The sequence below is a fragment of the Pararge aegeria genome, chromosome 23 (assembly GCF_905163445.1).
Source record: "Pararge aegeria chromosome 23, ilParAegt1.1, whole genome shotgun sequence".
Lineage (NCBI taxonomy): Eukaryota > Metazoa > Arthropoda > Insecta > Lepidoptera > Nymphalidae > Pararge > Pararge aegeria.
In genome coordinates this window covers 3,637,492-3,665,288 of record NC_053202.1, presented here as the reverse complement: position 1 = coordinate 3,665,288, position 27,797 = coordinate 3,637,492, and the positions used below count along the sequence as shown (strand labels likewise).

The 27,797-nt window shown below is 36.5% G+C and overlaps 2 protein-coding genes across 4 annotated transcripts in view; one reads left to right on the top strand and one right to left on the bottom strand.

The window, feature by feature from the left end:
* LOC120634408 (ABC transporter G family member 23-like) overlaps window positions 1-3,616 on the top strand; it is a 93,243-nt gene extending 89,627 nt beyond the window's left edge. For both annotated transcript variants that reach the window (XM_039904942.1, XM_039904943.1), the window contains exons 15-16: window positions 88-286; window positions 1,538-3,616. In XM_039904942.1, the coding sequence (XP_039760876.1) occupies window positions 88-286; window positions 1,538-1,752 (414 nt within the window). In that variant the 3' untranslated portion in view covers window positions 1,753-3,616. The remainder of the gene's footprint in view (window positions 1-87; window positions 287-1,537) is intronic.
* Window positions 217-27,144, bottom strand: LOC120634409 (facilitated trehalose transporter Tret1-like). Of its 2 annotated transcripts, none has more exons than XM_039904945.1 (7): window positions 26,461-27,144; window positions 13,842-13,997; window positions 11,800-12,002; window positions 10,836-11,022; window positions 9,642-10,027; window positions 8,085-8,196; window positions 217-281 (listed from the first exon to the last, which is right to left on the bottom strand). In XM_039904945.1, the coding sequence occupies exons 1-7, from the start codon at window positions 26,513-26,515 to the stop codon at window positions 277-279; spliced, it is 1,104 nt and encodes a 367-aa protein (XP_039760879.1). In that variant the 5' UTR covers window positions 26,516-27,144; the 3' UTR covers window positions 217-276. The 2 variants fall into 2 exon arrangements, with proteins under 2 accessions (XP_039760879.1, XP_039760878.1); XM_039904944.1 differs by lacking the exon at window positions 217-281 and adding an exon at window positions 6,124-6,566.
* Between the last annotated feature and the right edge of the window lie 653 nt (window positions 27,145-27,797).

Genomic DNA, 27,797 nt, shown 5'->3' with positions numbered 1-27,797 from the left:
CTAACAACATCAGGTGAAACGCTTGCTCGTTGGTGTGCTATAAAAAAAAAAACTTCTCAATAATAAGGTGTTCTATTCTATTCACAGACAATCGAAATGATGATAGTAGCGTACCTTGGCTACAACCTTCCCTACAAAGGATCTCTGGTGACAATCGCCTGCTTATTGTTCCTGCAAGGCCTGGGAGGGATGTGCTTCGGATTTCTTCTCTCTGTTCTTTGCTCGAGCTACACTGTGTCGTTCTTCATCGCCACTGGGAGCTTCTATCCGATGATTCTACTCTGTGGTGAGTTTCAGAAAGTTTAAGTCCTGTGTAGTGCTGATACCCTAGTAGTTTGAATAACATTTGTGTCTTAAGAAACTAAATATAACTTGATTTAACGGTGAAGAGAAACATTGCGAGGAAACCTGCTTGCTTGAGTGTTATCCATAATGTTCACAAAGCTGTGTGAAGTCTACCAATTCGCACTTGGCCAACGTAGTGGTCTACAGTCTAAACCCTTGTTATAGACGGCCGATTTGCACAGTTTGCAGTGACCCTGTTTCCTGAGTCCAAGGCCGTGGGTTCGATTCCCACTACTGGAAAATGTTTGTGTGATAAGCGTGATTCTTTTTGAGTGTCTGAGTGTTTATATTGTAATTATTTAAGTATATTTTTCATAAAAATATTCATCAGTCTTCTTAGTACCCATAACACAAGCTACGCTTACTTTGGGGCTAGATGGCGATGTCTGTATTGTCGTAGTATATTTATTTATTTAGAGTTTAGATCCGTGCCTGTAATGGCCCGGTAATGGATTGATGCTGATGACTATAATCGGGAGTATTAATATAGCACTGCTGGGGCTGGGCTGCATAGATCTGATCTCTAATAGGACAGAGAGAGATTATGCTGCTTCAGTGGAGGTTTGTTAGCTGCAAAAATTGTTATTGTAAATAAATACTGACAGTTAAACAACTCTTTGTCAACACTACTTTTCTTAGTTCTGGCTCTAACTAAAAACTTCGTCTAATTCAATCCTCCTAAGCCATAATGAATCCTACTTACTTTGAAGAAAACACACATCATCGCGTTTATAACAAAATATTCCAGTATCCGATCGCATAGCAACCCCTTTTGCCTATGGCTGGCATGGTTTTCAAGAGTTTTACACTTTTGATAAGAAATCCAACGCTATAGTGTGCAGAAATATATTTAGTTTTACTTTTTAAGAAATGTCTGGGTCTCTTACACTCAATGTAAAGAAGAAGGTTAGAAGTTTAGACAATTTGTTCCAAGTTTATTCTAGATTGGTTCGCACGAAATAAATTGGTTGTGGTTGTAATTCGGTTTATTGACAATAATTTTACGTGGGCGATATGTGCGTCACAAGCTGAACGCTCATGGCGATCAATCTCGCTTTTTTCGCGCTCTCGCTTGCACGCTCGGTTCAGGCGGAACGTGACACTGAGTCATCCTTTTTCCTGGGTGCCTGCTGCATTCATCAATTTATAAGACACGTCAAAATGTTATTAACTAAAACATTTTTGTTCTCAGGAATCCTCTGGCCAATAGAAGGAATGCCAAACGTGCTGCGTCTTATCTCATTCGCACTTCCTTTCACCATTCCCGCTAAATCCCTCCGAGACCTCATGGAGAAGGGCTCTCCCTTTACGAACCCTGACATATACGGCGGGTTCCTTATAACCATCGCCTGGATCGTGGGAACCCTGGCACTCTGCTTTTTAAGATTAAGGTTTAGGAAGATGTAGAAATTGTATATAGATCTTTTTAGAATATTTGATATTAATAATGTAGGATTTTAGCGGAGTTAAGTGCCCATGTTATAAAACTCCAGAAGGCGTGTTGTTATCTTTTTTACGAAGAGTATAGTTTACAATGGTGTCAGCGAAACTGCACATCAAAAGATGTTTAGGATACCCAGAACTTAATGTTGAATGGAAAGGGTATCAGGCTGTTTGAGACTTCATGAAGAAAACTTTGTGGCTCAGTCATTGGAAGTTGGGAATCTGCTTAGATTAATAAAGTGAGGAAATGCTTATGCTCAAATGCCCATGGCCAATGGTTTATTAATGGTCTTACAAACTTTCTAGGTAATAAATAATATATAACAAAGTGGATTTCTTTAAAATATCACTAGCTCCAACGCTGAAGTAAAACATCGTGAGGTAACCTGCATGCCTGAGAGTTCACCGTAATTTTCTCAAAGGTGTGTGGAGTCCACCAATCCGCACTGGGCCAGCGTGGTGGACTTCGGCCTTAACCCTTTCTCATTCTGGGAGCCGTGCCATGTAGCGGGCAGGCAATTGGTTGATTTGATAAAAGTGGAATATCAATAGTATTATGGTATGCACAGTGGATGGATTGCTCAAAAATAAAACTGATAAGATATTATGGGTAATTTCTGACAATCTGCAGAAGTTCTTTCTTACATATACTGAGGGTCGTGTGTTGGGTTTTTTAACCTACGTTTAATTATTCGATCACATGAAATTAATTACCATTTACATGGTATAGGAAGAGCGACATCTAGTGACGAGCCCGTTTTCCAATTTTCGAACTAGATGGCGCGGCAGTCTTTCGAAAACATATAAATTGTTTCGCGAGATCGGATATGTACATGTTGGTAGAAAATCACACAGTTGGCATTCTGAAGTTGTAATTCTAGGTATGTTATATAAGATAACGAAATGGTCGATGATAAAATGCCATGCTACAAAAGATACTTAATTTGTTTAAGTTGTCTTTCATAACTTAAAGACTGCTAGCTTTTATGAAGTTAGTTAAATGTATCTAAGTGATTAGTCGAGCTTCAACTTACGTACCGCCATCATATCTGTTAAAATATTTCAATACCTAAACCTTCTCAGCAAGGTAAAGGACGAATAATTAAGGATAGAAACATCTTTGTTCTAAAAGTGGATATATTTCTTACTGGATAATGCAACTCCAACAAAAGTAAAAATAAAATTGTTTCTTTATGAAGAAAAAATACGGTTTTTAGAACATATGTTATAATGGCGGACATATTGAGTATAGCTTCATGGTTTAATGGCGGTCAACTAAATGAGATTGTTCACGTAAACAAACTTTGCTGTTAATACGTGAGATAGAAAAGAACAGGTCAGAGTACTACAGAGTCACATTTCCTTCGATTTGTATCGAATCGAAAAAGTGTCATCTACTGACAATGCTGTTTCCCAGTTGTAACAAGCGCCATCTAGTTGCAATCAGTTTCCAAGTTTTGAAGCTAGATGGCGCTGTATCGATTCCATATGAAAATCGCACTCATCTGTCGTCACGTGATCGAATAGGTAAAAAATCGCACGCAATAGCGTAGAAGTTTGTGTTACATTAATTATCTGTTATCGTTGGCCCTTGTTTAGAGCTTATAGCTCTCGGGTAGCTGTATATAGCTTTTATGTTAGCTTTATGTGGTATCGCAGCATTAATTTTTTATAAGAACATAATATTTCTTTTAAGAAATAGGTTGTAGGTACATGACCCAAACCTTTGTGATTTATAATTATACTGTAATAGTTCTAATTTACTTAATTGTTTATGTGTTAGTTTTTTTATAAATTTTTTTGTAAAATAAAGGTGCCTTTACATGTACTTCTGTGTTTTATTCTTAAAACTACCATCGATAGAGTAATAAAAACGTGTGTGCACTTATGTACACGCGTTAGAAGTCAAAGACTTCTAACGCGTGTACATAAGTGCAAAATAAAAATCTTTTCAAAAATTTTACCATTCGCCTTATTCTACGATACTACGATACTATAGAAAAAACGACACTACCAATAGAAAAAAGATATTTCATACCTTGAAAGTCTATTATAACGCACTATATAGTTAAATAAAAAAAAATATGATATATCTGATATCGTAACGTAATAGTCCAACTGTACATTCACAACCTCAGCCTAGTAAAGTCCCACTGTTAGCCTCACAGGAGAGAGGGTTTTAGAGCACGGACCCACCATGCTGCTTCAAAGTTTGCATCAAGCGAAAGCTTATAGAGAAGTCCTATAATAGTATAAAGGATTACGTAAACGATAAAAAAGCTTGGGTGTGAACTATAGCTCTAACGAGGTTGCTTCTTAAATATTTTCAAATGACAATGTGAGATGGTGGTAACAATAAGAATAACCGGCCAGGTTTGCTGTGGGGTTCTGCTAAGACCAGGACTCGTTTGGACCCCTCGTAGCTTTAGTTTTAAGTTTACGAATGTAGTTATCGTCATCACTACTCACTGCTATGTTTTACAGTTTGTATGTAATCAACGCATCAAAATTGCCATCTATGTGCCTATTTCAATAAAGAAATATTTGACTTGGGCTTTGAAAAAAAAAATTCTCTCAATAAGTTCAAAGTTTATATAAAACGTAAGCTTACAGAAAAATCCATTTATAATGTTAAGGATTACTTAAACGATAAAAAAGCTTGGGTGTGAATTGCTCTTATTTCATAGCTTTATACTAATATACTGTGAGATGGTGATAACAAATAAATTACCCGGCTAAGTTTGTTGTGGGCTCTTTTTAGACCTGGGCGCGTTGGAAACTATCGTAGCTTTAGGTTTAAGTTGGTGAACGAAGTTATCACCATCCCCTTACAATTATGTAAACATATATGTATGAACGCTTCGTAAGTAAATAAATAAATAAATATACTACGACAATACACACATCGCCACCTAGCCCCAAAGTAAGCGTAGCTTGTGTTATGGGTACTAAGATGACTGCTGAATATTTTTATGAATTATATATACATAAATACTTAGAAAATACATATAAACACCCAGACACTGAAAAACACTTAATGCTCATCACACAAACATTTTCCAGTTGTGGGAATCGAACCCACGGCCTTGGACTCAGAAAGCAGGGGGGTCGCTGCCCACTGCGCCAGTCGGCCGTCTGTGATGAAGTGCCTGTGATAGGCCTAGATAAATAAAGATTTATGAACCGATGGATCGGTTAACCTTAAATAAAGTTCGCTGTTGCATTTTGATTTAGATATTTACTATTTAGAGGTATAATAAAAAATAAATAAATATTTCAAATCATTTATTACAATAAGCTTTTATTTACAACGTTACAATTCGTACACATTAATTAATAGTTTTTAATAGTTTTTTCTCTTTAAATAGTAAGTCTTACCTACATCTACATCGTATCGCCCTAATGCTCCTTACAATATTATATGGATAGTGTTGGGGATTACATGTTTTGTTTTTTTTTTGTTAAATTTAAGAGCTATTGTTGTAATATGTAATTGTTTTCTGTCCCATATAAATAAAAATAATAACATGATATGAAAATAGTAGGTATATTATAATACTAGTGTGCTATATTAGTCTTCACTATTATAATTAAGGCAATGCGCAAACGCATCCTACGACGTTTTTTTAACGCGAAAGGGAAAACCAACTTCTATGTGTTACCAGAAACTTTTCATTATTGAAACAATAAGATAGTCAATATGTAAATTTAGGTTAGGCAGTGCTTTTGTACATGTATGGAGTGCACGCCACTGGTGAAATTGCACCTGCCAGAAATGGAAATCAAGGAACGAAACAGTCTATACTCAGTTCATACGCTTAAGGATATAGTCGTCAAGAATATTTATTTTAAAGTCAACATATAACATTTTATAAACCTAAAATTTTGCAATGTAAGATTGGTATCTATTATGTGAGGTTGGGTAAAGACCTAATCTTTAAAGGTCACGTTTGGTTCAGTCTGAAAAACGTCATAATATGGTAAAACTTTAATTAGTGTCATTAAAAATAAATACACACCGCCATCTAGCTCCAAAGTAAGCATAGCTTTTGTTATGGGCACTAAAATGACTGACGAAATTTTTTTTATTATAAATAATACATATAAATACTTATAATATACATAATAACACCCAGACACTCGCGAAAAACACTCATGCCCACTGCGACGATCGGCCATCCCTTTAAAATATTAAAATAACTGTAACGTTTTCCACTATACATATAGATATCATGTGGTAGAGTCACTACAAACAGACTGACTTGACTTTCCAAAAGTGCTTATAAACTGGGCCTATATATAAATATTAATATTATATAACTAATTAATATTATAAAACTGGGCCTACTTAGTAGTAGTATAGTAGGAATAATTTTTATTTTTAATTTAAGAGTATTTTTAAGATTTTGCTCAATCTGTCAGTATCTATTAGCGTCATGAATTCTGTATTCGAGCAAAATTTGCGCATCACACGCGCTCCTTATCATTTTTCTCTTTAAACTCTATACTCTCTGCTCCCAGAGCTCTCTGTATCTCGCTGAACGTCTTCCCCTTAGTCTCGGGTACGAACAGCGCTATCAACGTCCCAACTAACAGACACATAGCGCTGAAGAACCAATATGTTAGAGCGGGGCCTAAAGACTCGGTCATGAACGCGAAGTATTTAGTCGTTACGAATATCGCCAGTAAGCACGACGTCGAAGTGATAGACATGCCAATAGCGCGCGCTGAGCTGTCAAAGATTTCGGCTGTTACCAGCCATACCAAGGATCCTATACCTGTTGAAAGACATATGATCTTATTCATTTCATAGAAGTCTTAATAAAAAGACACTAAAAGGTTTTATAAACTTAAAATGCATACAAAAATTTTCGGAACAACGGAAAATTTCGGACTGCAACAAGAGATGCAGCTTTGTTTCAAACGTGTCTCGATGTAATATGGACCTTTGAAAAAGTAGATCGAAACTGCAACGTTTCCAACTAGATGTCGCTACAGTCGCTATAAGACTGATGTGAAAGGCATATACTAATTTCGGCATCGACGGTAGGAGAGCCGTAGCTTAATTGGAGAAAGCGATTAGGCCGCGATTGCCGGAGAGTCGCAGGTTCAAATCCAAAAAATTTTATATGCATTATAAATTTATAAAATCGATAATACCTCCAAGTGTAGGTAAAAACACTAAAAAAAATTATAAAAATACTAAAAGGTTTAGTGATACTAGAACATTTTAAGTATAGAAAATACTTATATACTACTCATATAGTTAATAGTTTTTAAATGACAATGTGAGATGGTGATAACGAAAAAAAAATAACAACCGGCTATGTTTGTTGTGGGCTTCTTCTTAGACCAGGGCGCGTTTGGATCCCTCGTAGCTTTAGTTTTAAGTTGACGAATTAATTTATCGCCATCAAGTCACTCCTAGGTCACATCTTTCATGTAATGTACGCATCAAAAGTGCCATCTATGTGCCTATTTGAATAATGAAATATTTGACTTTGACTTTGACTTTGGCTTGGCACAAGTACAACATGGCTCCCAGCGGCCGTTCCACAAAAGTTCGGGTGGAATGTTATTGTTGTTAGTCATACATTTCTGAATTTAACAACGGCGCGGGGTACTCTAGTTATTTTAGAGCGTAAGAGGCAATGTAGTTTAAATATTACAAAAAAATCTCTAACTGTTAAAAGTGTTTTGCTAAAATTCGAGTGCTCCGAGTCTCGTTAGTGGCGACAAGGTGACGCGTACATAACATTTCTAGTGTCTGGTTATGAAAGTTTATATTATTTTTGAAATTATACTTCTTTTGGCGCGTTAGGGAAAAATTATGAGAAACATTTACTATGTTTACGATGCGCGCGCACACCGACACAAAAAACCGACACCCTGAAGTTAGTGACAGTGTACGCTTTCAGTTGTCAAAGACTGCGGGCGCATTCCGGTGATTCAATTGATGCAATTGTACATAAATCTCAAATTTTAATGTTGGTTGTCCGATATTGAGTCTATTAGTATTCCAAATTTATTTATGTCATTTCTTTAATTATACAGATTTTTTTGTGATATTTAAAAAAAACTTTATTTAACTAAACAACTAACTGATAATGCTTTATAATAAAACTTTCAATGTATTAAATACCTTTTCCTACAAACGTAGAATAAGGCGAAAGATAATATTTTTGAAAAGATTTTTATCATAAGTACACACGCATTTTTTTTTTATTGAAGTCGAGGCAGTCTTGCAGTGAAGTAAAGTAAAGAAATAAAAATAAACTGCTAAAAAAAATACTGACCAGCACTAAAGAAATATATCACCAGGATCAGGGATATTATGGGAAGGAAGTTCAGGAACCCCGTAATCTCACCACCGCTTTCAGTCAGCTTAAAGAATATTCCCAGACCAAGCTGAAATAGAAAATGTATATAAATATAGAAAATTTTTTGCTTATATTTTTCTAATGACGTATCCAATTATTTTTATTCCATAAAAGAGTAACTAAAACTATTATATTACTACTATTATTTATAAAAATATTAGCTTCTGCCCGCGACTGCGTCTGCGTGGACTTCAGAATTGGGTCTAAGCCTTCGCACGTTATAGAAAGTACATTAACCTTTTCCATAGCATAGTTGACATGCATACAAAATTTCAAAACTGTCTGCCCGCGGCTTAGCTCGCAAACCATTTTCAATTTCCCCTCGGGAGTCGGCTTAAAAGGTAGCCTATGTTCTTTTCCATGTCAAAGGCTACATGCGTGGCAAATTTCATCCCAAATCCGTTCAGCCGTTTTGCATGGTTGAGTAACAATATGATTATTTTGTTATTGTTTAGTCGCGAGGATTCAGTAACGACGAAGGTGAGGGGTTGGGTGAATACAAGTGCTGCGCTTTTTAGTATGCGTACTGAGCCAGCTCCTTTGTCACACACCCCTACTAATATTATAAATGTCAATGTAAGTTTGTTTGTTACGCTTTCACGCAAAAACTACTAAACCGATCCTCATGAAACTTTGTACACATATTCATGGAAGTGTTAGAAGTAATATAGGATACTTTTTATCCCGACATTAAGCTCGGTTCCTTTGGGAGAGGGGATTTTACACCATAACTCCGAAAATTTATAACCGATTTAAATAATTATTTTTGTTCTATAGAGATTATAATAGGTGTTTAATTTTGCCCAAACTGTGGTTGGAGATAGAGGACAGTACTCCTCAGCGGACAGCAGCAAACCCCTCATTTAGGCTTAGCGATACGAATGCTTTAATTTTTTTTAGATCTACAACTTAATTTAATGCCACATCAAGAAACAAAATCAAACGCAGACGAAGTCGCGGGCAACAGCTAGTTTTTTTATACTTTCATAAATTTATGACACAAATCTAACATTTTACACAAATGTGTGACAATAAAGACGATTTTTCTTTCTTTTCTTTCTTTAAACATCCACACTTTCACATTTATAATATAAGAAGTATACCATCCATATATAAAGCTTACCAAACAGTATTGATGCATTTATATAACACTAATTGTTTGACTAACTAGATGGATTGACTTTACAATGAATAATTGTTAAGACTTATTTTGTTTTTTTGATTTAACAATTATTCATTGTAAAGTAAACATCTTCTGAGGATGCTCCGGTGTCGGAGCGAAACGTGCGTAGAAGTTACATTGCCGAGGATCTGTTTGATGTGGAGTATAAAGATTTAAGAAATTATAAATGTCACCATGTATTCTCCTGCTTTTCGCGGAGTATAGCAAATTGAGCTTAATTCTCATAATATATCATGGAATTCCGCAAAGTAACGCCTGCTTCTATCTAATAGTTAATCATGATAACTTACCATTCCAAGAAACATTCCGGAAAGTGATCCCAGCAATACAGGCCGCCTCCCGAACTTCGTCAAAAACAAAGGCGTGCAGAAACTAGCGAAAACTTGTATTATGCCAATAATAACAGATGCTAGCTCAGGTTTCACACTGGTTTTAGTGGACTCCAATATCGTTTGCAGGTAGAACTGTACAGCGTTGAAGCCCACGAGCTGGCTGCCAATAAAAAGCAGGAATCCGAGAGACAACGATTTCAAAAATGTCTTATTTTTAAACAACAATTTCTTGTCAATCTTCTCTTTATTACGGTTGGAGTCTTGGTATTCTTGGAGTTCTTCTTTCGCTATGGCTTCGGATGCTCGGATTTGTAATAGAACTTCTAATGCCTCTTCCGAACGACCTGCATCATATTAAAATAAAGGGGTAGTAGACGGGGTATTATAATGTCAAGGTGTGTTTCGCAGTAAACCACTCCGCTTCCGACCCTCGGAAGACAGAATATGTTATGGTAAAAATGATGTTGAAAAAGGGCAACTGTTGAGTTTCTTGCTGGTATATCGAATTCAAATTCAAAAATTCTTTATTCATGTGGGCCTATCACAGGCACTTGTGAAGCGTTTATACTTTACATAATTGTAAGGGGATGGTGATGAAATTGTTCGTCAATCGTCGTCTGTACCTGTACAAGCACGCCACTGGCTGTTTGTATGGGTGAGTTCTTTTAAAATGTTATAAATGTTTTAAATTTACAATATAATATTTTGAAGAACTTGCTTATAGGCGGCTAGCTATGGGAGTGGCGCTGGTACTGCGGTATGTGGAAAATAAACAACAGCAGTCCTTTTCGGGGCGAGTTAACGGTAGATTCGGGGAAGAGTTTGGGGGGACGTCCACCATGTGCGAAGTTATCCGCCCTATTCGTCTGTCAATTTCTCCTGATGCTTTGTACTTTAAGTTTCCCTAAATTATATTAAAAATAAAAACACCTGGTAGAGATCGCTTTTAAGCGATAAGGCCGCCTTTTAAACCTTTTCTCCTTTATTTTTATTGTGTATTTTTTGAAATGCTTGTTTTTTTTAAATTTGGTGTACAATAATGTGTATTTTATACATTTCATTCATTCATTTCATATCATTCATTCACCTGAGAAAGGCTAATCTGTGTAAAGCCAGAATAAAAATCCTCCTTCTTTGTTCCCCTCAACGCACCTTTAGAGTAAAGATAGAAAGGGCTGTCAGGTAAACAGAGTACAGGTAAGGTGCTGACTGCTATAGCACTTGCTAGGACGATATTGAAGGCTTTGTAGGAGAGGTACGGGCCCGCCGACAGCGTCACAACGATGCCGAGTGTCGAGAAGATCTGCATGAAGGTGCCTAGCGAACCGCGATGTTCTTTCTGAAACCAACATGTTTGTTAGGACAAATGAAGGGGCTGCCACAATGGCGTGCATAGAGGTATGCACAGTTAATGTTTAAATCGATTATGATATTGATGTTAATATCAAAATCGATTTCAATATCGTTCGTCATTATATTTTTCGATTATAATATCGATTATGATTTACAATCGATAACTGAAATCAATATATATTTTGATTTTTATGTTGATTGTAATCGATTACGATATCGATTATAAATAAATAAATAAATATACTACGACAATACACACACCGCCATCTAGTCCCAAAGTAAGCGTAGCTTGTGTTATGGGTACTAGGATAACTGATGAATATTTTAATGAATAATATACATAAATACTTATAATATATATATAAACACCCAGACACTGAAAAATATTCATGTTCATCACACAAACATTTCATTTTATATTATAGATTATAGATATAGATTACAGTTACCGTTAATAACTGCTTCAAAATTTTGGTGACGATAATCGATTATAGTAGGATTACGATATCGAATTAAGTTATATCGAAATCGATATCATATTCGATATCGATACTTCAATCGATAGTAATCGATATCGATTAGGTATTGATAGCAATATTGGTTGTAATATATAAACTACAATCGATTATTTTACACGATGTGGTAGTAGATTACCAGAATCAACATCAAAGCCGATTACATTATCGTTTAGTGTTTTTCTGAAAATCTGGAGCTCTAATCACAAGGCTATTGAAAATTTTAGAATGATGACAACCAAACTCACACTTGCAATTTCCGATGCGTAGATAGGTGCTACCATGAAGAGAAAGCTGTCGGCAGTGGCTATCACCACTCGCCCCAGGATCAGCATCCACACTTCCGTAGCGAATATGAACAGCATACTCGTTAGGAACTTTGGCAGGCATAATAATAGGAAGCAATATTTCCTTCCTATGGCATCTAAAAGCATTCCACCCAAGAGATTACCTGAAAAAAAGAGGTTCTAAATTTGATTTCGTTTTATACTTATAATAAAACTGTAACTGGAAGATTTCTGTGCATTTAATATATTTTGAAAATTTGGACCGGGGGATGCGTTATAATCGATACTGAGTCCAAAACAGATTTTTTTTTTATGTTTGTCTGTCTGTCTGTCTGTCTGTCCGGGCATCACGTGAAAACTACTGAACGGATTTAAATAAACATTGGTATAGTGGTAGTTGACATTCCTGGTCATCATATGGGATACTTTTTATCCCGATAAACAATAACTTTCCTCCGGGAAATGAAATGTGATTTTTTATCAATTTGATTAGATAGATAGATTTCACTATCAAGCATGTATGGTCTTATTTTAATAAAGATCTGATAAATATTGTCGGAGATAAAGAACATAACTCTACACAAATAACAGCAAGTCGCAAGGCATATTGGACAACGATCGAATGCACGCGTACCATTCTACTAATATTAGAAATGCGAAAGTTTGTCAGAATGGATGTACTAAAATACCACGTAAAATTATCGTAGCCACGATGATTATGATGTTAGTATCTGATATATTCTAGCTTCTCGAGTGACTCATACGCGGACGAAGTCGCGGGGGTTCGCTAGTAAATACTATATAATACTACGACAATACACGCACCGCCATCTAATCCCAAAGTAAGCGTAGCTTGTGTTATGGGTACTTAGATAACTGATGAATTTTAACAATAATAAACATAAACACTTATCATATATGGATAAACACCCAGACACTGAAAAACATTCGTGTTCATCACACAAACATTGTCCAGTTGTGGGAATCGAATCCACGGCCTTAGACTCATAAAGCAGGGTCGCTGCCCACTGCACCAACTGTCATATGACCCACTAGATGGTTAGTTAAAAACCATTCTCTATAAACAGAGAACAACACTTCATGCAAGAACACGTCAGGACGTGCTCCGACGTGCCGCCCTATTTCCATTTGCCTGAGGTCAGCGGCGTGCATACAGGGTATGCACGAAGCAGAGAGATAATATAAAATAAAAAAATCTCTAGTAAGTACGAGTTACTCGTATAAAACACTAGATAGGCTTTTTAAGAGTTATAAAAAGCCTTAAGTTTTGTATCATCACATCCTGTGCAGATCCTCTATGCACTGCCTGAGATGTAGGTGATTCAAATTTCGAATTCAAAATTTCTTTATTCATGTAGGCCTATCACCGGTACTTATGACGCGTTCATACATACTCGTATATGTTTACATAATTGGAAGGAGATGGTGATAACTTTGTTCGCCAACTTAAACCTAAAGCTACGAGGGTTCCAAACGCGTCCTGCTCTAAGCCTGCAACAAACTTATCCGGGTAATTTTTTTATCACCATCTCAAAGTAAATTAATATTTAGCTATATAGTTAGAGCAAGTCACACCCAAGCCTCATGTGCCCGTAAGTAGCCCATAGAAACATGACGACAAAATGGTGAACATAATAAGTATCTCATCATCATCATATCAACCCATTATCGGTCCACAGCAGAGCACGGGTCTCCTTCCACAATGAGAAGGGGTTAAGGCCGTAGTCCACCACGCTGGCCCAGTGCGGATTGGTGGAATTCACACGCCTTTGAGAACATTATGGTGAACTCTCAGGCATGCAGGTTTTCACACGATGTTTTCCTTCACCGTTCAAGCAAGTGATATTTTAAATTTTTAAGTATCACACGGGCGCATGTTTTTACATAGGATACTTTTTAGCTCTCGTAAAGAAATTGTTAACAAAGGATGTTTAAAAAACCTAAAGAAATGGTTAAAGAACTTTGTAGACAATATATCTTACCAAATACAGCGACCAAGAATCCACCGGAAACGATCCAGGACCCCTCCTCTTCTGTGATTGGCCTCGACAATGGTGTTTCCGTTTCGTTTCGGAGCTTCACGAGGATTGGTGACGGCCATGCTAAGCTCATTCCCGTTGTCACTACACCGAGGTTTACTGCAAAGTAAAAAGGATGATCACTATAAAAAGCGGTGATAGCCTAGTGGTCAGGACAACAATTAAATTATCACTTTCTTCAGTGGTGAAGGGAAGATCATGAGTATGCCTGAGAGTTCTCTATAATTTTCTTAAAGGCGTGTGGACCAATCCGCACTTGACACAAAACCCTTCTCGTTCTGAGAGGTGACACGTGCCGGTTGCTAACGACGTGTACTTTTCAATTTGGGCCATCACTTCAGATGATGTGATGCTCTCCTTTTGTAGTTAACATTTAGCGCAGTACCGCAATGATAAGTGATTTTTTTTTAGAGGCCTCTAGCTAAATGATTAGATTACACTATCAGAAAGTGGGCAAAGCTACTCGAGTCACGGGTCTTTTGTAATTATTTAATAAAAACACACACCTACGGTTGCGATAAACATGCTGACCCGAGGCCTCATAAGAGAAACTAAGACCTTGCATTGCTATGCTTCATTCTGATACTCTTTACATTGTGGGGACCCGTGCCCTGTAGTAGGCCGGCTGTATGTTTAGCCATACATCGGGGCAAATAAAAGACTAACTTATCACATTAATTCCTTTAATTGTGTTGATTGGTGCAATGACATTTGCGAACTGTCGGCTCAAAGTGAACCTTACAAAAATAAGTCGACGCCTGACGGAAATAAACTGCAATTTATACTAAACTAAGAATTGCTGTTACCAATATCTTAGGCCGCAGCATCTTAATGCCCTAGGCCGGTGCATGCTGTTGCCTTTGGCCGCAACACCGGCCAAAGTTTACCCCTGTTTATTAATACACATATAATGGTGCCCCTTGGTTTTTCTAATCCTAAGGTTGCCTGGAAGAGATCGCGTCTAAGCGATAAGGCCGCCCTTTGTATCCTACTTTTTAAGTTTATTTTTGTTGTGTCCGTTGCTTTTTTTTCCTATTTGTGGTGTACACATAAAGGGTATAGATTTACACTTGTGCGCCAGTGCTCTGAGAATTGATAAAGCTGTGGGAGAAGATACATTTTTATCCTTTCCCCGGAGAGATAATTGTCTCCTGCCCATCATGCTAGCAGTGCTGCTGTACAAATAAAGAGTGATAATAATAGCTTTCGCTTGGTTGTTGGGTCGGATACAGAAGGCCTTAAAACGGTGCGTATTGTGAGGAGGTTCCTCACTCTTGAACCCTGAGCGCCGGTTGCTTGGGCATTCAGAAGCCCAATTGAGAAAATTGCCAGAAGAGAAATTCATGTTTTTTTATAAATTTTTAATAGGTTTATTTTTATTTATAATTATTATTATTTATTATTTTATTTATTTATTTGGTGTCTATGACCCATCATTACGCACTAAACTATAACATAAATAGAATAATTAAAAACTAAACTAAATAAAAAAATAAAAAAATGTTTAACTTTTTAATACATAAAAAAAAAAAATTATAGAAAGATTATAATGTAAATAATGAAATTAAAAAACTCTGATTACTTAACGGTTTAAGGCGGGTGAACCCGCGGGCACAGTTAGTAAGAGGTAATTTTCTAAATTAGCCAGTAGGTAATCATATTGAAGACTTCCTGTTTACAAGTTGAGTAATTTGATCAAACGTCTTCTTCCGGCCTATATTGTTGTCCTCAATCGCTTAGTTCGTCGCTGCATCAACGTTGAAAGCTAAAGTAAATCCACCATGTTAGCAAGATTCAATAAACGGAATCTATTATTTCGGCGAGATCCCATTTAACCGAATTATGGTTTGGATGTACGCAGTTATTTATTTTCACAATCTCAATCCTAGTGATGTGAACGTGTGATGCAGTCTAAGATGGTAGTGTATGGATGGCCGCTATATTAAACCCGAAACCGATATCCCTAATCGGTTTCAACGCGACATCGTATCGGAACGTTTAATCGCTTAGGGACACATCTTTGTTGGACGAGAAAGGCTAGAGCCGAAGCAAGAACAGACCAGACAGGGGAAAATTCAGGAAAAATAAATTCCCAATATGCCGGGTATCGAACCTTATCTACTACTACCTGTCCATCAAAGAGATAGGCAAAAACACTGGAAGAGATTTCATTCAATGTCATCAATACTCCTTCCTTTATCAGAAGTATGGGAATAATCCAACAAATCTAATCTGTGATTTGCGTTTGTGCTCTGCGCTGTAGAAAATAAGTTTTTTTGAAGTAAAACTTCTTTAGGTGCGACACTAGAGTGTCTCTGATTGTTTTCTGACGGAAGTAACGCTAATGTCACACGTCTGTGTAGTTTCCGCTATTTAAAAATAATAATTTGAATTGGTCTTAGGTATATGTCATATACTCCACGCTTTACGCCAACTAGTGGCAAATATCATAATCAATTAGGATTATTTATTTCCAATATTATAAAACGGATCAACTGTGAATAGCAAAGTGAATAAAAATTCAACAGTTGTAAAAAAAAATATCTGAAATGTATTTTAGAAAATCTCTGAATATACTTGATTATTTATTACTTTTGTAATAAATATATTATTAATAAGTTTTCTGACGATTGCGACATTCTACAATATTCAATGACAAGGTTATATTGACATGTGCTGATCTAACCTTCAGCTTTCTACTCTCAATTATTCTATTTAACAAATGAAAATATTTATAAAAGTGAAAGTGATATGAATGGATTTTATTTATAAAATGAAATAGTGAATATTAAATGAAATGACGGTGTCCCAGGAACATTTTACTGTTTCATAAATAAATAATAATAAAAGTTTTACTCAGGCAGGTGCCCGAGTTTGTCAAAAAATTATCAATCAAGGCTGAATCAGCATTATCTGGTTTTTCAATACAATTACTTTATAAGTATAAACTTATCATTCATTATGTATTTCATATATACTTATGTTCACTTAAATAATAGTTTACATTTGGTATTTATACTATATCCGTGAATGCCTATCTATATCTTTGTATTCTATTTGTATCGTTTCTTTAAGTATATACGTTTAAAATTTTCACACATTCGAGGGCTTCTGGAAGAAATCTCTTTAGGGATAAGTTGGCCTGTGCACGTCCGATTTTTGTATTAATTTTTTATTTAATAAATAAATACTTTCACCTGCTTAAAAAGTGACGGAAATCCATGACTTCGATTTAAGCAATTAGATATTACTTTTTTTAACGACGAAAGAAAACGCGTGCGCAGTTTTCCATAATTTTCTCAAGTCGTGTAAGGTCTGCCTTTAATTCTGAGGGGAGACCATAGGGTCCCCTAAACTTAGCCAGTAATTTTGAATAGGTTGGCAACGGTTTACTGATGGATAGGTTAGTACCAGTGGCGTGCGCTGCATACATGCACAAAAGCACTGCTTACCCTAATTATTTTATATTACTCGTATTGGGGGTGAATTTTTCCATTTTATGCCATGTACCAGCTTTATGCATACCCTGGTTGAAAACCCTGTTCACGCCACTGGTACTTAACTCGCGGAAGTCTGATTCAGATTTTTTTATTGATCCTAATTTATTCTTAATGGATGTTATTTGGTTACTTAAATTAATTTTTGAAATGTCCCCCAAAACTCAGTATTCTATTGCATTTCGGTTTCCTGTTATCTACATTCGGAAATAGGTATATAATGAGTATGAGTATGGTATATGTTGAGAAAAGTAAGGTTTATCTATGCAAATCGAGATAACATAAAACGGATCAGCGTTATAACGGATACGTAAGTTTCTCACGTTTTAACAATTTCTTAAGGCTGAGGAAAGCCTCGGATGACACAGTGCTTTACAGATCATGGGGTTTTTATGCAATACATAGCACGCATAAAGAAAAGAGTGCAGAGAGAGGCAGCTACATAGACTACACCTTCAGTCATATATGAGATTTTTTCACAAACATTTTTTATTCTTACGTAATTTTTTCAATGAATTGTATTCTATATTATTTCTTATACCTCCAAGAATATGTATAAAAAGTTTCATAAAGATCGGTTCAGTAGTTTACGCGTGGAAGCGTAACAAATGAAATGAAATGAAAATTTATTTGTTCACATAAAACAATAGCAGATAAGGCGGAGAACTTCTGTTAAGTTTAAAACCTGTGCCAGAAGATCTCGCTCTTCCATTACAAAACACATTTTTATCTCAATTTATTTATATAATACTTTTTTTTTTTTTTTTTTTTTTTTTTTAATTTCTTACATGCGAGTAAAACATGCAGTGTGAGTGCGATTATGTTATGTGTACGTGCGTACACAAACAAACTAACATTCACATTTATAATATTGGTAGGGATTAGTAGTGGGTAAAAGATTTGGCCTTTCTTATACTGAGTGGAGACCTGGGACCTATAATTGATGTGGTGGAATTGGGTGACTAATAATGATGGGCCAATATCATTATCATCATCTTCATCAGCCTATTAATGTCTCGTTATAGTCGGTAATATATATTTTTTTAATTGTACTTTATCATGTTTATCATCTCCACTGCAAGACATAGGTATTTTGTAGGGAGTTCCAAATACCAAGGTCTTGTGCCGCTTGGATCTAGTGGCTTCCTACGACTCGCTTGATATCATCCGTCCACCTCTTCAAGGTTCTACAAACGCTGCGTTTAGGTACTGGTGTGAGTTGCCATTCCAACACCTTGGGACCCCAACGATGGCCATTAGCGTGCATAGAGAGTATGCACAGGGTATGCAGATGGTATAAAATGACGGGTATAAATGATCTCCAGTAATAGTAGGCTTTTTATAACTCTTACAAGGTCTGTCCTTTAGTTTTCACGCCTGATAAGCGAAGCGTTGAGGTGGGTATTTTTATAACACGTACTGGAGATTTTCATCATTTTATACAATCTGCAAACTCAAAAAGTTAAAAATTCATTTATTTCAAGTAGGCCTAATTAATAAGCACTTTTGAAACGTCAAGTCAGTCTGTTTGTAGTGACTCTACCACCGGTTCGGAAGGCAGATTCCACTGAGAAGAGCCGGCAAGACACTCAGCAGATTGCTCTTTTCCAACATCATTTTAAAGTTTAACAATCTTTATAATTTTTCTGTTTTGTGAGAGATGAGAGCGGAGTGGCCTGCTTCCAAGCAGCCTTGTCGTTAAGGAATTCATCAATCGTGTAGTAACCACGATTGGTTAAATGTGTTTTAATATATTGTTTAAACTTAGATAAAGGTAGATTAATATTACCTTCGGTATCATGTCATAAAAGCATATACCCATCCCCACAAAGGATTTCTTTACTTTTCTCAGACGATATGCAGATATCACTAATTTATGTCCGTTTCTAGTTAGAAGACTGTTTATATCGACTTTTTGTTTACGATACGATACTCTGTGCATATTCTCTATGTACGCCACTCAAAGACCGTGGGTTTGTACTAACGGGATCGGTATTCAAAAGTTGGTAACGCGTTAAGGTACTATCGACGACGATGGGTAAAGCAGTTTACCTTCATTTGAGCATCTAAATACCTACTGTCGGAAGATGCCCTCGACATTTAGTTGCATGCATTAGCTACATAATCTAGTAGGTATGTAGTTACATAAGTGATTGTCAGTATGACGATTATAAAGACATTCAAACATCTGTCTTTAGCGACCAAAAGTTACAAGGCCTTAAACTTTTAATAACGTCGGTCAATGTTTTGTCACACTTTAATTGAGAGCACCTTTCAAATGTCAGAGTGACAGAACACTGAATAACTGTTCCGACGTTATGCCACGTTCGTTTGTAAAGCTCTCAGGGACTCACTTTATCTGACAGCGCATTTAAATATCAGAGTGTATTTTGTCGTTATGCCATTTTTATTCGTAAAGCCCCTGGGATCTCACTTCGACTGACAGCACAATTAAATATCAGAGGGTGATAAAACACTGAATAACTATTCCGTCGTTATGTCACGTTCATTTTTGAGGCCCTTAGATTTTCACTTCAACTGAGAGCTCAAAATAAAAATCAAAATCGTTTATAAGTTACAAACGCTATTTTAGTTAATCATCCGGGAACCAGAGATACCGACATAGCTCAAAGAGTCGCGAAGCTGAAGTAGCAGTGGTTGGGGCACATAGTTCGGAGTACGGATGAACGATGGTGTCCCAAGGTGCTGGAATGGCAGCCCCGCACTGGTTTGCGCAACGTTGGTCGACCCCCATCGAGGTGGACAGACGAAATTAAGCGCGTCGCAGGTAGCCGCTGGATCCAAGCGGCACAAAACCTGGAGTGGAATTTGGAACTCCCTACAAAAGACCTATGTCCAGCAGTGGACGTCTTTCGGTTGATATGATGAGCGTGTAACCTTTACGCGCGATTGAAGTAAAACTTTTATTATTATTTATTGATTAAAGAGTTAAATGTTCCTGGGACTCCGCCATTTCATTTAATATTCACTATTTCATTTTATATTCTATTTAAAATTCATTAACATCACTTACATTTTATAAATATTTTCATTCGTTAAATAGAATAAATGAAAGTAGAAAATTTAAGGTAAGATAAGCACATGTCAATATAACCTTGTCATTGAATATTATAGAATGTCACAATCGTCAGAAAATTTATTAATAATTTATTTATTAAATTTTTTTTTAAAGTTGAATTTTTAATTACTTTGCTATTCGCAATTGATCCGTTTGAATATATTGGAAATAAATAATCCTAATTGATTATGATATCTGCCACTAGCTGGCGTATAAGTCAAGAAGCGCGGAGTATATGACATGTACTTACGACCAATCCAAATTATTATGTTTAAATAGCGGAAACTACACAGACGTTTGACGTAAGCGTTACTTCCGTCAGAAAAAAATCTGAGTTACCCCTAGTCGCGCCTAAAGAAGTTTTACTTCAGAAACTAATAGGAATTGGATAACTAGTGTGTTTGTCTCGATACAATTGTGGCGAAATCCTCCTCTGATGCCAGTTTTATGAAAATGATAGGGTAAGCAGCGCTTTTGTGCATGTATGGAGTGCACGCCGCTGATTGTTAGTAGGTTTTCTTTACATTTTCTTTTATTCCTAGACATCCCACTTTTTACCACAGCGCCCACCGTTCCGGTACAAAAAACGCTAAACTTTAAAACCTCTTTAAAGAGGTTAAACCACTTCAGACTCTTGTCCTTGCTACGAAGATGTTATGTAAGCAATATAGGTTTATCTACTCTAGTTCTCAATATCTATCTAAACAGATAAATATGGTGAAGTGGTCTGCTTACGCAAATCGTTTTTGCTATGATTAAGCTAACAATAATAAAAATTATAGTTACAGGCAACACCGTAGCCATTTTGTTCATATATTGGCTATATTTTTAAAATCCCATCCGAAAAGGTAACTCCTAATTGTACGGAACAATTAATAAATATCAAAAATTGTAGTAAGTGTACATTTTTTTACAAATACCAACAACAAATAAAGTCTCAAACCAATAACGTTTTTTCGCATGGATTGACCAGTTGAAAGACCTCACGAACTCACGCCTATTTTATGAAATCAATTCACCTAGTCGAAGCTGAGGTCGCACAAGCACCACGGAACTTCATTAATGGCGCAGCAATTTCGACGGCCGATTGCCACAGCCAGAAAATGTTTGTATGATGAACAATAATGTTTTTCAGTATCTGGGTGTTTATCTGTATTTTATAAGCATTTATGTATATTTTTCATTAAAAAAATTAACAGTCATCTTAATACCCAAATGAACTAACAAATATTTTTGCATACCTACCTAATACTACTAAAACCTTCTAAATATCACGTTTCATTTGATTTTACTACTTGCCTTTCAAAGTTTAAATTCAGTGTCTGGGTATTATATCTGTATATGATATGTATTTATGCATTTTATTAATTAAATATTTAACAGCCATCTTAGTACCAATAACAGAAGCTACGCTTACTTTTGGGCTAGATAGCGATGTGTGTTTTATCGTAGTTTTTTATTTATTTAATGAAGTAACGACCAATGACAATAAAGAGAGAAGCTAAGAATCCAAATTCAAAATTTAATGCACATTTAATTCAAGAAGCGGTGATAGCCTGTCGGTTAGGGCTTTAGCCTCCCTTCCAGGGGACTAAGTTTGATCTATGGCTGACCTCTAGCTTTAAGAAATTATGTGCGTTTTTAAATTAAAGCCATCGACATATCACTTGCTTTAACGGTCAAGGAAAATATCGTGAAGAAACCTGCATGCCGGAGAGATCTCCATTACGTTCTCAAAGGTGAGTGAAGTCTACCAATCTGCATTGACCAGCGTGGTGGACTACGGTGGAGTAGAAAATATGTCAAAACTAAAACAACAAGTAAATCTAAGAGTAGAGGTGCCTAATGCCTATACTATAATCCTTATTACATTGCAATCATCAATAGCCTGTTATAGTTCACTGATGGACTAAAGGCCTCTCCCAACGGGGGTTTGAAAGGGTCTTAACATCTTCTGCGATCATCAACCCGTCACCAACCCTTCAGGACAGGCCAAGTAGGTATGTAAAGAGTATCAAAGAGTTTTTGCCTGAGTAGATAAGAAGAAGAAGAAGAAACACTTTATTGCACGTACAACATACAGGAATAGAAACAGTAAGAAGTATACAGTACACAATGTAGACATGCAAAGGCGGCCTTATTGCTGCAAGCAATCTCTTACAGATAAATATAACTCTTGAGTAAAACATTGCAGCGCTTTCACCTCCTTACGTAACACAGTTTTGCTGTGGTATGCAAATGCTACAGGTTACCTAACGTTTATTCGTCTTATGCCCGTTTTCACTAAACCTTTGGAAAACCTAGATCGCTTCAATTCACACAGTGTGTGCATAGTATCAATAAAAACGGGCGTCGGCAGCGCGTTTAAAAAACGTGGTGTGCACAGGCCTCCGGCACGGAATCCGGCACGCACCACTAACTTTTCGAAATAACTTGCTTTAATGGTGAAGGGAAACATCGTGTGGAAACTTGTATAGCTGAGAGTTCGCCATAATGTTGTTAAAAGGCGTGTGAAGTCTTCCATTCTTAGCCACCGTGTTAGAGGACTACGACCAAATTCTGAGAGAAGACCCGTGTCCTATACCGAATATTTAGATCGCTTCAATTCATACAGTGTGTATACCAATTCATATAGGTCTACAGGTTGCGTCTGTCGCGTGCGTATCGCGACTGTATCGATACAAACGGGCGTCGGCAGCACGTTCAAGAAACGTGGTGTGCACAGGCCCTTAGCGGTACGTGTCATAATTGGAATGAAAAACGTTCTGTACGTGATGTTAACCGCATAAGGATGCCCCCACCATAAAACAGCAGTACGTTACGTCTGTTATATATATATATATACTTGCGGACCCCAGCGCCATCTGACGGGCTAATTTGTGAATCTACACCATCCAGGGTGCCACCCAAACGTATGCCAAAAAATCATTCAAATCGGTCCAGTCGTCTAGGAGGAGTTCAGTGACATACGCACACAATAAATATATATATAAGATAATATACTGTATGTTTCGCGAGACGAATCTTCTGGCGTGACATCTAAAGCTTCAGTAATTTGCAGAGCCATACTACAGCTGTCCCGACGTAAAATATTGCTTGTTGTTAAGGATACCAAGTTTGTTAACAGCAAATTTGACCTTATACTCAATACTTAAGCGACTATAGCCCAGTGGTTAGGATTTTGGCTTCCTTTCTGGGGGCCGAGTTCGAATACCACTAACTTTTCTAAGTTATGTGGGTTTTAAGTATTTAATATATCACTTGCTTTAACGGTGAAGGAAAACATCGTGAGAAAACCTGCATGCCTGAGAGTTCTCCGTAATGTTCTCAAATGCGTGTGGAGTCTTCTAAATCTCCTACTACTCATTGTGGGAGGTAGGAGGACCCGTGCCCTGTAGATACATTTCCCGAAATTTTGATTAGATGAGATGTTGATAACCTTCTAATATGTACCTACTTAAAATAAGGAAGTCTTATTCAGTTTTTTTTTAATCCTAATTATTCAATAACGATATTATTTGATTACTTAAATGAACTTTGAAAATGTCGCTTAAAACTCAACATTCTATTACTGCATTCGGAAATGTAAAAAAACAAACGATGATAGCCTAGTGGTTACCTTTTTAGCAGGCGGGTATAGAGGGTATGCAGATGGTATCAAATGAAGAAAATATCCAGTACGTCAGAGTTATAAAAAACCTACACTTAAGTATTTATATACTTAAGTGTAGGCTTTAAATAACTTGCTTTAAGGGAAACATCGTGTGGAAACTTGTTACATAACTGAGATTTCATTAACTGTTCTTCATAATATTCTTAGAAGGCGTGTGAAGTCTACCATTCTACGCCACCATGTTGGAGGACTACGGCCAAAATTCTGATACTGATAGAGAGTCACGTGTGACACGTGTCCTATACCTAATGGGCCGATGATGGGTTGATACTGAATTATTCAATAGTTAAGTAGATACCTAACACACGGAGGTTTTTGTAAGATTATTTTTAAAAAAACATGCGTGTACTTATTGTACACACATGTACGCGTTAGAAGTTATACTTTGAAACAGCGTAACAAAATAAAAATCTTTTAAAATATTTCAACTTTCGCCTTATTCTACGTTTGTAGTAAAACGACACTAATAATAGAAAAAAACTATTGTTTGAATTATTGAAAGTCAACTGTCAAACCTTTTTTAGAAAAACTAAAATGCTGACTTAGCTAACTTCATGGTGTCGGTTTTTTGTGACGGTGTGCGCGCATCCTAAAAATTGACTCTCACCATTTTTCCCTAACGCCCTAAGAAGTATAACTTCAAAAATCCTAAGTATCCTATTTACTTATAAGAAATTTTAAAATGACACTGAACATTCTATTGCAGATCAGTTTCCTGTCGTCTACATTCGGATTTCTAAATAAAATTGCCTAATGTTTAAAAAATAACGCTTATAGATCTGAGTGTAAGTTATCGGCCTTCCTTTCGATGAGACATAGTTCGATCCCCTATTTTTAACTTCTTCTACTTCACTTGTTTTAACGGTGAAGAAAAACATCGTGATGAAACCTGCATGCCTGATTTGTTCCCATAATGTTCTCAAAGTATATCCAAGAATCTGCACTGGGCCTGCGTCTGAACCCTTTTCATTCTGAAGGTCGATTTCGATTTTCGGATGGACACTTGCCGCTAACCACCTGAGTGGTTGCTACGGCGTCACCGGGGGAGTGGGGAACCGCGAAAGCTCGCCATGAGAAGAGCCCCAGGGCTCGACGACATCGGGGGGAGAGTGGGAGACGTCGACCCGAGGGTGCCTCCTGCGAGGGTTCGGACCTCGGCTCGGTTCGACGTTAATCTGAGTGTTGGTGGACTTTTGGACTAATCATTGTTTACTCCAAACGCCCCAGTGACCGTGGTATGGATCCACGTCCGGATGACGTCAGAAATCGGGGCCCTCGTCTTCGCCGGTGAAGACGCTGTGTTAGTTGTGTGTGCTGACAACGCCGGATGATCATAATGGTGACTTTAATAACATACCCGTGTGCGTGTGTTCTCGATTTTAAATCTCTAATGTGAGATGATGATAATAAAAGATCACCCAGCTGTTTTGGGTGTAGGGTTCTTTTTACACCAGCACAGCTAGCATGGGATAGGGGATTATCCCCGGGGAAAGGATAAAAATGTATCTTCTCCCACAGCTTTATCAACTCTAGGAGCACTGGTGCACAGGTAATAATAATAACTTATTAATATATGTATAATAATAAACGGGGCTTCTCATTATTCCCTCTTCCCGCGCTTTAGCTGGTGGACACGTCAATAATCCCTTGTAAGGGGGCACAATCGGGGGATGTCATTTTTGGCTCCTGGGTGCGTTTAAAACCCTTGTAGCTTTAGATAGATAGATAAAGTCTTTATTGCACAAATTAAAAGCGAAAACAAGAAATAACAAAACAATAAATATATATATATATATATATATATAAAATGCGCAAAGGCGGGCTTATCGCTTGAAGCGATCTACTCCAGACAACCCTTTATGGTAGAGAATTAGGTTAGGGAAAACGGGATAACTGGTTGCACGGTGATTCAATAGTAGTAGCTTAAGTTTGAAGTTTAGAATGTATCACCATCATCTCAGTACCATGTATACATTTTTTATTTTAGCACGGATCCAAAGTGCCAACTATGGGCCTTTTTAAATAAGAAATATTTTACTTTCACTTTGGCTTAACCGATTTTGATGGAATTATTTTTTAACTGAAAAGTTTTATCCTGTTCTAAGCTATACTGTTACTTGTACTGCTACGCTGTTAAAGATATTATCATATATGTTAGAATTTCTAGCGAAGTACCTGCAGACAGCATTAGCCCTCGCCTAATGCACAATCCAGAACCACAAATCAGCACGTTTTGCACTGTCTAACTTAGGTAAAGTTAGAGAAATTAAAAAAATTATCACTTATTAACATAACAATATTATATTTTCTTACCTGTAATAACTACGGCATACTGCCGAATCAGAGAGGGCGATAGATTTATCTTCATTTTGTCAAATTTTAACTATTTATTTATCGTTCAAAACACGGCACTAAAATAAAAGTATGCATTGCCTTAAGTAATTCATAAAATACGGTGGATTAAAAACACAGATCTATTTAAAAAAAGTCACTGAGAATTCAAATAAAGAACACTTTCTTCGAGAGTTCACACGCGTTTTGTCACATTTAAAAATTGAGTTAAAACGTTTGCATTATTCGTCACTTTGTAATTCAAAATTTAATTTTATATTATTTTATTTAAAACCATTTATAACTTTTTAACAACGACAATATAATCAAATCTTCAGTATTTATGAATGAAAAAAATGTTTTGGTTTAACTTTGTCAACACAGCATGCCGTGAAAGCCCAAGCGCGATTAGTAAAAAAATATTAAAATCTCCCTTTTTAAACGCATAACGACCACAGAACAACAATTCGTCAGTAAATAATTATTTTTAAAAACAGAACTACGTTTTTAACTTTTTTTATAAACGCCTCGCAGAGACCACGCGCGTACAGCATTCAGCCTTCAATGTCTATTCACCGCGATAGTAGGTCGTACGAATTGCATAATGTACCCATACAAACAGGTAATTATTAAGGGTCCATTCACGCGGCAATCCGTCCCAAGCGACGTGTATTTATGTAATATTATAAAACTTATACCCCAAATCGGTTCCTCGCCGACCATAGCTCACCACTGTGCCATAGCGGTCGACTAAACGCATGTCGTTTTAGTAGGTATCTAAATTATCATCTGATGTTAAGTGATAAGCGATTAAGGTGGCACGTGATTTGATTCAAGTTTGAATACAGCAGGAATGTTTAAAGAAAATCGTTTATTCGAGAAACCAATCTAAGGTGAAGTTGTTTTTTTTATGTTTCACTAGTTACTACTAGTACACGGTTTCTGGAAGTTTTTAATTCTGTTGCCTCATGGCGGATCGTTTGGTTTCTCAGTTTTATGTGTTTAAAATAAATATCAACCTTACTTAGAATATAAATAAAAACGTTTTCATAATACATAAATCATATATCATTAGATAAATACAATATTTTAACGATTAATTGTTACTGTCATCATGCCTTTTATAGCCAATTCGGTTCAGCCATTGCTTTGGCACGCTCTTTTTAACCTTCTTTTTTTAAATTACGGTATATATAATTTGTTTATTTCTCTCTTGACCCAATTCTGAAAGCTGCCGGAACCTAGGAAATTTAAAAACTTCAATTTTAACCCGATGGAAATCCGAAAAATCATTTAAAAATAAGCTAAAAAAGCATTGT

Coding starts and splice junctions, on each gene's coding strand:
- LOC120634409 (XM_039904944.1), bottom strand. CDS start 26,515: ATGAAGATAAATCTATCGCCCTCTCTGATTCGGCAGTATGCCGTAGTT. Junction 12,003..13,841: donor ATTCTTGGTCGCTGTATTTG/GTAAGATATATT, acceptor TCTTTTTTTCAG/GTAATCTCTTGGGTGGAATG. Junction 8,197..9,641: donor CCGGAATGTTTCTTGGAATG/GTAAGTTATCAT, acceptor TTTCTATTTCAG/CTTGGTCTGGGAATATTCTT.